Genomic DNA, 13,063 nt, shown 5'->3' with positions numbered 1-13,063 from the left:
GTAAGTAACTGAAACATCATTAAATCTTAGAAACAGAAAATCTTAGGCTTACATGACTCCTTCCAAAGGCATTTATAACATTGTTTAAAATCCTACAACAAATACAAGGCTGAGGGCACAGAGGAACAACAGTTACTGCTGAAATGCAATTGATTGCACTCTGCAATACAATGGTTCAGCTATCAGCTCTCTAAAGTAATTCCGAGAAAAAAGAAGTATCTTTTTCTGTAACCACTACAGAACTAAAAGTATGTTGAAGTTTGACCATAATTTGAGTGCTTGTTGAGCCTTAAGAAAAGGGTGAGGTTAAGAAACTGTTTTTCAGCATTCTACCCTAAGTATGTTCTCTTGAAGTAGATTCCTCTTTGGAATTACACTGTGCCGGGTGAAAAGACTCTGAGCTTTTGCCATCTATCCATTTCAAGCTTTTGTATGATGAACTCAACTTCAAAATACTCCAAAAATAGGAAAATCACTTCTAATGTAAAAAATCCAAGAAGATACACAAAACTCAGGTAAATACAAGGTCCCCTTCCTTTATAAAAGAAGCTTATAATTTTTCGGTGATGGGAAATTGTTGGGATATCAGAGATGAACCAAGGATATCGAACACATACTTGGACAAAAATTTTGCCTTTGACAGTTTTGCTTTTCTTTTGTCAAAAAAGTATCTTTGAAAAGTCCCAACCCATTCTGCTTCTAAATACAAACAATGTCTCATTGACACAAAAGGGACTGGCTATGACTGCCCCACCATTTGTGTACAGACACAGCAGCAGGTTACAGCCACAGTAACACAGAAGGCTGCATGATCAAAAAGTAAAGGTAAACAAAAGGGTGACTATTAATCAGTAGAGACTTTGTAGAAAACAATTCCTCAGCTCCTGTAGGCACTTAGTTTTTAGGGCAGAGAACTGCATTTCGGTTTTTTTAAAGCACTGAAACTTGGCATGGCACGGTGCTACCACACCGCTCCTCTATCAACCACTTACTTCTGGAATTTGAAGCTGGAGGCTTTAAACCATACATTCTTTCAAGCTTATTGACTTCTCTCATATTCATACCCTTAAAGCACAGAGATACTGTGGTAGTGGTGAATGCTGGCAGTAGCAGACTGTCTCTCCCTCTGCAGTGTACTACTTCAGGATCTTTACTTTAGGGAGATGAGATTTACGGTACAGCTTCAGGCGTTCGACTTCCGCAGCTCAGTTACGAGCTGAGGCTTTCTGTACCATTGACTGAGCCCCCAGAGACTCATTCAGAGCTTGCTCTTCCAGTTCACAGCAAGTACTAATTTCTGTAAAGTCTAAATCGAGATGATGGAGTAACACTTCTCCTCCCTCATCCTTATGCTTCACATTAATTTATTAAATCCTTTCTCCTAGGTAAAGATGGAGCTGTTCCAAGAGATAATGCTTCAGTGAAAAAGACGAACTTATCCTGACATTTGAGGCAATAAGCTGTAACATCATTCTTCTTTAGGGTGTAATTCCACATTTTCTGCCTGCTCATAAATGGGGAGCAACCAATTAATACAGCTTTGTAAGAGTAGTATTAATCAGCAGTGATTAGAATAGGATCCTTTCAGACAAAGGAAAATACCTAGTAGCCTAATGAATTTAGAGTGGGAGAGAACAAGGAGAAAAAATTTGTTGTATGAACCAGGAAATCAATCCTAAGCTGTAATAGCTTCGACCAATCATGAGAATCTTGAACAAAAAACCCAACCAACCCAACCAAAAACAAACACTCAATTTTGTGCAATTATTTCCCTGATGTGGCAGTTACTGGCTAAATCATTGCAACCAGTTGTGACTGGAATTGTCCCTTACCAAAGTTAAACTTTAACTTGCGAGAAGCCTGTGCTGTGAAAGAAAAGTATGTACAGCTGTGGTGTATTCAGTTCCCAGGCTGAGTTAGAGCTCCCCTTTGTGTGTGAAGTCAAGGCATTTACTGCTGCAGCTGTTGTTTACCGCTGAAACGTGGTGCTTTTGATCACAGCTCTGAAAGTGCTTTACAAGAAAGGATGAAATCCTTGTGCTCATCTTACAGACCAGCACTACAGTGTAAGCAAAAAGAAATTCAATGACTTGTCCAAGATCAAAAGCCAAACTTGCCCTGGAACCAGAGTGTGATCTCCAGTTTGTATTGCCTGCAGCTAAAACTTTCCTCCTGAACTCCTTGCACTGAAAACTGCAGAAAAGTAAAGCCATTTTAGAAGATGCTGTTCAATGTTGCATTTTCAAGACAAAATACTAAAACATATCACAAAGTAAAAAGGCAGTATTTATTTCACCCAAAGGTAAGCAAAAGTTTTCAGAAGCTTACATCTAACTGGCCTTTTAAACAATTTACAGAACTTCTAAAGTACTTGACATTTACAACCTCAAACGTGAACTAAACTGGCTGTGTCGACTCAATGCAATTACATGGGCACCCTTTTTAAAATCTTCCTTGAAACAGCACTGTTAATTATTGTTGAAAGTGGCATGGGAGAGGTCAGTGAACTGATAACACTTAGATACAGTGTTTTTAACTCTTTGATATTGGACACCACTGAGGAAAAGCCTACCTAGACAAGTTATTAGACAATGATTCAATGGAGCAAATCGATTTCTTACCCTAGTGAGGATGATTTTATATAAGGAGTGAATGGGGCATTTGAGAAAGGCACACAGGAAAATAATAAGGCAACCTGGACATTGGCCTAAAATGAGGGCAGATGTATTTACTTATAAATATGATAACAAGAAAGCAATGAGAGAGAAGAGTAAATTAGACTAGTCTTACTTGGTTGTATAAAACCACAGTAAAGATGAGGAAGAACCAAAAGTCTTAATACATGGAACAAGATTATAAGTAAATTAATATAATTTATGAGAAGTATCATGACCAGAATACAAATCATAAAAGCCAAGGCTTATTAAATATGGGGAACTGATGGAACTGTTGCTTTACTTATCAGAGATTCACGTGTTTGCTCAGTAGTCCAAAACACAAGAAGTACAGGTTTTGAAGAAAATCTGATCTGAAAAGGGGACACTCCTCACTTCCCAAATTGACAAAACTAGATTTCAGTACCTGAAGGACTTGAATATAGGCTGAGAAATAAACGGGAAAAATAAGTTAGAGACTTTGGATCAAAGGTACGGCTTCAAACTAATTCCCTGTGAGAGAAATGTGATTCAAGGGCAGGACCCAGCTCATGGTGGAACTTCATACCATTGGCCTTGGCCCATTTGTCCAGCCTGTCCTGATCCCTCCACAGAGTTTTCCTACCCTCCAGTGGTCAACAGTCACACCCAACTTGGTGTCATCCAAGCTGTTGTCATCTCTTATACCATACTGAACCAACACTCTTCAGTTTTTATCCTTTCTTTCCAGAGAGAAAAAGCTAACTGGCTTGCATTACAAGAATTAGATGCTTGGAGTACCTGTATCTCACTGCTTCATGTGGTAAGGTCTGAACTGCAATTTTTAAGTACTTTATTTCACATGAAGTCTTTTGTGGACTACAGGATCTCTGGGATTTTTCAATATTAACAGCAAGATGAACTTAAATTGTACTATATAGAGAAGGACGAAATAAAAGTCAAAGTTCTTTATTTAGGCTTCTTTTCAGCTGTAACCCAGTCTCATTCTTTTCTGACTTCCACAGGTATTCAAAAAAATTCATCAGGTACCACAAAAATTAATAATTTTCAAAACAAGTACTACAATCATTGTTCGCAAAAGCTGGGGTAGTTTTCTCTTTTCAAAAAGTACTCACTGTATGTATATTCATACTATAGTTTTATCCTAGAATTACCTCCAGCAATATCTGTTGGAGCCAAACTCCCTCTACTTACCTGACACACAGCTAGAAGGAGGGAGCACTGCCATTCTTCTTGCAAAGCCTCAAAGTGCTGAAAGGTTTTAGAACGAAGGGAGAAAAACTGTTCTAGGAATATATTCACAGCTCTAAGAGTATCTCTTTGCTTTTAGTATCTACAAGCACATAATATGCAAACATTATGAGTACCCGTGACTTTCTTTAAGGGATTCAGAACCCTGTTTAAAAAATAGAAATTGGTGATAGGCACACTTTTATTTTAAATATACTGTACAGCTGTGGAAATAGTATCTCTGGAGGCCTAAAAATATACATATTCATTCTGTAGAGTTTCCCTAACTTGATAAAATGATCAAGCTTGATGACTCCACACTATGACAACTCTTAATATGCTTTAGATAGTATCTGTTCTTTGCATCTTCTAGGTATAGATGATGACAGTACAGGTTTTCCTCTTAATAGCCTGTTTGTATAAACCAATAGAATTTACTTAGCTGGAGAACCATCACAGTAAAAACCACCCAAACCTGAAAAGGCACCCAAAATATGCTTTTGGTGGGTTAAAGTTGAGGTATAATGAATAAATAAGACAAGGCTATTCCCCTGCCCATAAGTTTCTGTGCAACAAGTTATTTATTGTGAGTAAACTAGGATGTTGGTATCTTAGCCCCAAAGTCAGCCATCAGGCAGCTGCATCACAAATAAGAAGGAATCAGGGAGTTGGTGATAAGAATTTTGATTATCAAGAGTGAAGCCACCAACATCAATAACTTCCAGGGTTCTACAGTGAGAAAAATAAATATTTTGATGAAAGTGGGACAAAAGAGTGATAGAATTGCTGTTACTTCTGCCTTAACCATTTCAGCTGGCACATGCACTGAAGGAGACACACACACCCCTAATCAGAGTCAAAAAGGCACACAACCATATGAAGGCCACTTCTGGAACAGGAGTGGATTTTCTTTGGGTGAATACTCTGCCCCTGGAAAATAGCCTGCAGGAGACTCTCCAGCACTCCCAGGAGCCACGTGCTCAATACAACTTAAGTAACTGGACAATATATGTCTTGTATGTATCTCTCCCTCACCTAGACTGCTGGCAGATACACCCGATGCTTGTTTCATTTGCTTCTTAGCACAATGACCTCTATCAGGCTTGGAAATAAAATTTTGCACTCTCCCAACCACTGACAGCATTCACCAGGCAGAGTAAGTGGTATCTAGCACAAGGCACAAGTGTCGCTTTGGTCTAGAAGGCAGCAGAAAGGCTTAGTAAAATATTATTGCCTAATTCCCTCTGCCATAAAAGGGAGTTTAGAATTATGTGAGTGATTTGCAAAACAGTGAGAAGAATGAACAGTCCTATTGTTTATTTTCTCCTTTACCCCAAATTTGTAGACTTCCACCTGCTTTCATAAGGACTGGCAAGCCCTCAGATGACTAGACTATTCATGGTGACTACTGCTACACCAAAGATCTTACCTAGGTGTATCTGGAGTTGGCAGGAAGACAACACCACATGTGCAAATTCTCTGGCATGGGAAGAACTCAGCATCTACAGTAGGAATGGCTGCCCTGGGCACCTTTCTTTGGAGAAGCACTGTCAGTGTTCTGCTGAGGAGTTCACAGCTGTGGCCTCTCCCCCTCCCCTTCAGAGATCAGAGTACTCATAAATGCCTTCAGCTGTAAGAGATTCGAGTTGCCAGACCCTGTAACAACATGCTTTATGTGGTGGAAGACTAATGTTCTCTGATGTAACATGAATGTTTTTCAAAAGTCCATTTAGCAGTGTTGCAGGGTATGAGACTTCATATTAATGACTGCTCAAAGAAGTAACACCAAATGTGACACCTGACTGAAGTTTGACTAGTTTGGTCACCCGAGGTGAATTGATGACTTTGCTTCTAAAGCAAATTGCAAATATTTTGAATAGACTTAAGCTGTTACATCAAGATGCACTGAACTCAGGCCATCCTGATGCCAAATCTCAACTACTGAAGCAATTCACTAAGGCCTAGATCTGAGAATGGTCATTATATCTTTATCTTTGAAATGGAAAAAAAAAAAAAACCCAAAAAACAATTGATGAATTGCAACGGCCAAAATCACTTAGGAGAAATACTTTAGATTGTATGAATAAAATATGAGATGGTTTTAACTATAACTTGCTAAAATGTCACTGGTGGAGTACCCCAGGGGTAGAGCTGATACGGTTTAACACCTCCATTACCAACCTGGATGTTGGGACAGGGTATACTCAGCAAGTTTACAGACAATCTAAAATAGCAGGAGTGCCTGATGCACCAGATGGTAGTGCTGCCATTCAGAGAGACCTGGACAGGCTGGAAAACTGGGCTTAAGAGGAATCTCATGAAGTAGAAGTGCATTTGGGGAGGAACAAGCCCACGTACACACAGGGGACCAGCCACCTGGAAGGAGCAGGAAATGAACTGGGAATCCTGATGGACAACAAGCTGAACAGAAACTAGCCATGTGCCCTTACAGCAAAGACAGTCAACAGTTCTCTGCACTAGTTATGGTGCCAGTAGATTGATGGAGGTCATCCTACTCAACATTGGTGAGGCCACACCTGTAGTGGTGGCTCCAGTTCTGGGCTCCCCAGAACAAGAAAGATATAGACTTTTCAGTACAGCACCACAAAGACTGGGAAAGGTCTTTCATCCATGAAAAGACAGAGAGAGCTGGGTCTGGAGAAGAGTCCAGGAGGATCTTATTATCACTGTTCATAAATAGCTGATAACAGGGGGTAAAGAGAGAGGTAACCTCTTCTCAACCGTGTCCAGTGACAGGATGAGAGGCAATGGGCACAAACAAAAAAACAAAACAAAAAGCAAACAAGCAAAACCAAAACCAATCAATCAACAAGAAAATAACCACTAAACAACCCCAAAACCCCCAATTAACAGGAAATTTGATCAGAATAGGAGTAAATGTTTCTACTGTGAGGATGGTCAAACACTGGAACAGATTGCCCAGAGAAGCTGTGGAGTCTCCACCTGTGCCCTTCAATGGACATGGTCTTGGGCAGCCTGCTCTGTCTGAGGGGCTTACACTGTTTCATCTCCAGAGGTCTTTTCCAACGTAAATGACCCCGTGATTCTGTGAAATAAAAAGTAAAAACCTCCTATCTTCATAGCTCTGTATTCCATTCTTCAACTTATTAGATGAAAAAGCACTTATTTTGGTTAAAGAAACTATTTTATCAGACTATCTATATCAAGCATATTGGATTTCTGTTAGCATTGGGATAACTGCCTCATATTTGTTAATGAAAAATTCCACTACATCCTTGCAAGGACTCTGGACATAATTTAGAATACCTAATACTGCAGTCTTAAGCACCACCAACTGCATCAAAAATGTATTAGGTAAGAGTCTCAGCTCCTCATAGTGCATACACAATAGTGATCTGAATAGTTACATTAAAAGGAAGGTGTTGGGTGACACTGTGATCTTTTCTATTACCTCACACTTGTACACAGATCTTTGTATTACCATTATAACCCTGTGTATAAAATAAGCTGCCTCTGCAGCTTGGCTTACAATCTGGGCTCCATACTGACACTAACAGGTGACTTAAGTATTTGTTGTGCAGCCAGTCTTACTACAAGCTGAGTGCAGGCATGAGACTGGGCTTGCAATCTTATAAATTCAATATTTTTCTATTTTAATTTCACTGTATCTTGCCTGATGTCACTGTGGAAATGGATACTTCCTCTTCCTGACTGAAAAATGGGCTAATGCACCCATGATATGATCAAGGAAGAGGGAAGATCACAAAAGCTGTTAAAAATAGTATAAGGAAAATCCTGGCTTCATTTGCCTAAAAATACCCCCACAAACCTAACAAAAAACCTCAAAGTACCAAACCCCCCAAAGAACAAATGGACTCTCCCAACAAAAACCCCACAACAGAAGGATGTTATTACTTAGCTGTATTCTTGATCCTGAATCACATGCTGAGTTTATTTTATTTACATCCACTACTCTATCTCCTTTAAGACACCCAGTGAACATTGTAAAAAGCATCAAAAGAATATTATGGTCACATCAAAGAAAAAAACCAAGCTTATGCCAAATGTTTCTGCCCATATCAAGTGCAAGATATTACAGTAATGTTCATGTTACTGTACTGTATTCTTAATCTTAGAGTAACAATTATATTATAATCTTCCAAGAACAGGCTGGCCATAGTATACAGCTCCTGGTTATTCACCAGAGAACTCCTTTGTACATGTTAAAAAAACATTAAAATATATTTTTCAAGAAAATTCAGGTCACTTTGCAATACAGTAACTACAAAACATTTATTTTTTAAATAAAAAGATTTAAATCATCAGGTTTTGTAAAACAGTATATCAAGTGTTTATCTTAATCTTTGTAGTGTAAGCACCTTCAGTTTTATGCTAAAACAATCAACATAAATTATTATTTGGTCAGGCTATCAACCTACATTGAAATAAATATCCTTTTAACCAAGACACGTCACATAATGCATACCAGATTTCCATATCTTTACAGAAAACTTCTCTGGTGATATGTGAATTACAGACTGAAACCATGATTGAAAGAATTGTTTTTTCTTTTTAATTATAGTGAAGACTGGCCTATAATTTTAAACTATAAAAACAATTATAAAGCACTATAGACTATAGTTTAAAAATCTGCATCATATCAGAGAAATATTTGAGATGGTTTACCTAAGCTATCTCAGAATAAGAGATGGACTACAAACTCCTAAATTTCTTAGAATTCACTGGGCTGGCCATATCGTATGTCCCAACCTTACGGGAAATTATGCATTGAACAGGAATAGAAATCTGTGTTTAATTACAAGAGCTATACGCCACTAGTAAGTGAAAACAATGTAGCTCAAAGAGCTTTTTAGGCTGATACTATCGATTACAAAACACAGGGTGCAAAATTCAACACTTGGAATTATACAAACCTTAAAAATACAGAACTTAACAGTAGTTTACAAGTCAAAATACTTCAGCACCTGAGATTTTCCTGCAGAAAGCCAAACAGAGAAACTTTCTTCAGATACATATAATACAATCAACTCCTTTTCTCTCAGTATTACACAGAAATAATTGATCAATAAAGAGTTGAAATATTATGCTCAAAGATTCTAATTAAGCCTTGAAGGTAAATGTGCTATTAATCTATACTTAAAATTTGATTCATGACTTTATTTTAGGAAAACATTTTGTATTAAAACTGGAATAGACAATCTATTAAAGTGTTCTGATGAAATTAAAGTTGAAACAGAAGACAAACAGTATGTGACTTGAATCATGTTGACAGAAACTAAGGATACAGCGACAGAAACAGGTTTGAAGAAAATATAGTAACAATCTGCTATGCGAGCATTTAGATTTACAGGCAACTAGTGGTTTTGTCTTTTGGTAAACTAATACTTTAAGGAAAATTCTTTTCTATTTTCACACTGAGAGCTGGGAAGTTACCTTTCCTGTGTGAAAATCTCTGTGTGATTAAGACCTCATGATTTCATTTGTGTAATTGTATATCATCTTCCAGGTGGATACTGTAGTGCATACAGTCTTAGAACAGAAACTTTCTTTTTTAATCCCTTGGTTTTGAAGCTTTAAGCAACTGTGTATTCTATTTGCACACCCAGACCCCAGAGTAAAGGAGAAGAAAAGATTTAAACACAGGTCTTAAAAAAACAGTATTCTGATGAGAACACAGTAGTTTTAGTCTAACATTATCTAATTTCATTTATGAAAACTATTTAAATGTCAAATGATCTGCAAAATTAGGACTTCAAATACTCGAAAATGAGGGATGTTCCTTTAATTCTAAAAATGGTTTAATCATGGAAAGTATACTGTACATTTGGTTTTATTTAATCATTCACTTAGGGCAACTTAGTGATACTGTAAAAACTTAAACTACCAGTGTTATCAAAGCTAAATGTTCCTCCCCCCACAATTAACTACTTGGAATTTTCTGGAAACTTTCTATCACTGAAAACCAGTCAAGCACATCTGTTTCTGTCCTTTGATTCCTAAATAAGAGTAAGCAGGCACTCAGTGTACCTTAGGAATAAAAGTAGGAATAAGGTATCTTAGTACCTTAGGAATAAAAGCTACAGAGATTATACTGAAAGATTTCATATTAAATTATAGCAGTTTTAAAATTAAGTGCAATAATATGCACCACTGGCTCACTTAAAACCAATTATCCTTAAAACCCACCAACTTTCTTCAATACAAGGTGCAGCAGAGTTTAAAAAACAAGAAGGGGGACAAACCCCTTCCCCACAAACAAAAAATTCAAACCCAAGAATATTGCTTTCAGTGCAAACACTGTAGTCTTCAAAAGGTTAAGAGTACAAATATTTACGTTCCAGTGTATCCTTACCTACAAGGAATGTTGTTTCACATTACAAAGTATGTCAAATACCTTTACTCCAATCACAATACTGAAGTTTACCCTCTCAAATCGATATGGTGGCTGAAACTGAAATGTTTATACAAGCAGTGTAACTTTCTGGAGAAACTAAGAAAGTTCTCACAATAACCAAGGATAAAAACTGAAAATAAAGCTGCTGGTTCTTAACCAATTTCAGTATCAAATGCCAGCAAGTAACCACTTCCTTAATGAGGAGTGAACAGAGCCTCCTGTACCTGCACCTTAAACCCCTTGTCCCTCTCCCTGAACCTATAAGCCACAGAGGCAAGCTTCAGACCACCACTACTTAGGTGAAACTCTTGACAGAGTGCAACCTTGCTCTGTATGTAATTTGTTTTTTTTTAATGTGTGAAAGTTAAATTTCTAACAAAACCCCTCAAACCTAAAGGAAATTTTGTGACGTGGCAGAGGAAGGTGGGCATTTTATTTTAATCATTCAAAATATATTTACGAAGTTCACCTGGAATACAATTTTGCAGCATTGTGCTTTCAGAGCTACTAGCTGGGATTCCAAGGAGCATTTGAAAAAGGCACCTACCACACTTAATTAGCTGCCCATTTTAATAGTTTTGGTACTATTTGTCACAGTACATCAGAAAACAGCAGCACAAAGTGTTAGACAGACAAGAATTTTATATTTGTTCCCCTTTATGAGGCAAATATTTTTAAAATGAAAGGCACTCACGACAGAAACTCTCTCTCCAGTTCATATATAGATGGCCGACAAGTTTTGCTCTTCATTCTGCATAAAGGCACAGTACAGTCTCTGTTTTGACCTTCCACATCAATATCAAGTAACGAGGGCATGTGGCACTTAGTTCTTTCCTCAGTATCTGACAAGAAGTTAACATTTGGATCTACACTGCCCTCTAAACATTCAGAGTCTTTAGAGTTTGGTTTAATAATACGTGGAATAATCTGCCATGCATCAATTTTACTTCTTAGAGAAGAAGGTCGAGGCCTTGAGATAGTGTTGACAGCGCTTTGCTTTTCATTTGAAACACCACTGTGATTGCTTCCTTGTTGAAAAGCTGGGGAGAGCAGAGTTCCAGGAACTGACAGGACTGGGAGTCTGGAGACGTCACTGGTTGAAGAAACTCCATTAACTAGGGAAAAGAAAGCCCAGACAAAAAAATGCAAATTTAAACTATGTGACTTCTTGAATTCTTTGCCATTTGTAAAACTGGGTTGCCATAAACACTAGTGGCTTTTATTCTACCAGGAAAATGAAGAGGTTTATACATTGTGGGGAATCTCCCAAGGCAAGACCAGTGGTGCTCCAGTAACATGTTTGCATCTAGACTCACTGCGACTGGCAATCACAATTTACTTTTTATTGCTACAAAAGAGATGCAGAGACAAAGCACTAACCCCTCAATAACTGGATGAATATTAATACTGGAATAATGAACTTCTCCAGTTATTATGAAAAATTGCACATGCATAGAGTATCATGAAGTGTATTACATTTAAGCCACCCCAGAATATCAGTATTGAAATTTAGAACTTATTTTCAAAAAATCATTGATGATGAGCTTATCCATTTAAAAGCAAACTAGATTTAAAGACATTATTTTGTGCTTAAATTTTTATCAGCAGCTTAACTTAAAGATTCATGGAAGTTCTTCATTACCTACCTGTGGTCTGAAAATGGTTCCCATCCGATAAGGTTCGCCTGTGACCCAACATACTTAACTTTGTGGAGGAATCTTTTGGCAAATTGTGAGATTCTTGTTTCAGACTAAGACTAAAAGGCTGATTTTTCAATTGTGTCGGAACTGTGTTCGGAGCCAGCTGTATACTTCGTTCTCTCTTACTTTCAGAAGTTTGAGATGAAAAGTTGTCTGTGGAACTACACCGACCACAATCACCAAGCACAGTGCTTACAAAAGCATCTTCGCTATCAGGTTGAAGTAGGCATTTTGTGGAAATGGAGGGCATAGAGAGAAGATTCACAGTATCTGTGGCTGGATTAAGGGATGGAATACTTGTTTCCTCTTTCTTGGACTGCAGTCGCGTAGGACTGGCACTTCTGCGGAATTTTGAAGCACGCTGAAATATTCCATCACGCTTCTTCTTCTCATCTTTAGGCAAGAGTTCATCTGGACCCTGTGATTTGTTCAACTCTCTGATATCTAAGCCCAGGGCAACGGATGCAAGGAGGACAGCACACCCATACAGCACTGAGTCAGTCTTCTTTTTGTGCAGCGTCCTGCTCAGACTGTTTGTAGGTGTCATTTGAGGAGTACTGTTTGTAGAACTAGCAGAGGTTCCTTCTTCAAAGCTCTCATGTTCTACTGTGTTCTCTCCCTGATCATCTTTCCAAAGAGGTAGATTAATATAGGCCTGATTGGGCAACTTAATTGGCTTTGGTCTTTTACTGTCCAAACCTTCAGGGATAAGCTTCTTATCAGTACAGGCACCTGTAAAACATCACAGTATTCTTTAAGATTGCAATTAAACTGTTTAGCATATGTCTGCATATGTACATCACTATTTCCTTTAAAATGAAGGATTCTGTAAAACCCATTTATAGATGCTGTCAGAAGCTCAGACTCACATTTTGGCTTTCAGACACACATCCTACACCTAAACCTCTTGGGGTTTGCAACACTTTGATAATGCTTTTTAAGTAACACAGAAAGTATTTTGCTGTATGGATTACGGAGAAGGAATTTACTATACACAAACTGGCAGATAAGATCTGGAATATATTCTTTACAATACTTTCAATTCAGCTGAGTTCCAAAATCCCGTCAGTTACTAGAAATTT

The 13,063-nt window shown here is 37.9% G+C and overlaps 1 protein-coding gene across 2 annotated transcripts in view; it reads right to left on the bottom strand.

Moving 5' to 3' along the window:
- Positions 1 to 8,140: 8,140 nt before the first annotated feature.
- Positions 8,141 to 13,063, bottom strand: part of MAP3K21 (mitogen-activated protein kinase kinase kinase 21) — a 41,952-nt gene continuing 37,029 nt past the window's right edge. For both annotated transcript variants that reach the window (XM_014263724.2, XM_005518659.3), the window contains 2 exons: positions 11,928 to 12,713; positions 8,141 to 11,396 (listed from right to left, as the gene is read on the bottom strand). In XM_014263724.2, the coding sequence (XP_014119199.2) occupies positions 10,972 to 11,396; positions 11,928 to 12,713 (1,211 nt within the window). In that variant the 3' untranslated portion in view covers positions 8,141 to 10,971. The remainder of the gene's footprint in view (positions 11,397 to 11,927; positions 12,714 to 13,063) is intronic.

The sequence above is a fragment of the Pseudopodoces humilis genome, chromosome 3 (genome assembly GCF_049639895.1).
Source record: "Pseudopodoces humilis isolate 2021_Gansu_Grassland_sample_001 chromosome 3, ASM4963989v1, whole genome shotgun sequence".
NCBI classification, from domain to species: Eukaryota; Metazoa; Chordata; class Aves; order Passeriformes; family Paridae; genus Pseudopodoces; species Pseudopodoces humilis.
The sequence above is the reverse complement of the archived record's forward strand: the minus strand, read 5'-3'. Positions and strand labels throughout refer to the sequence as shown.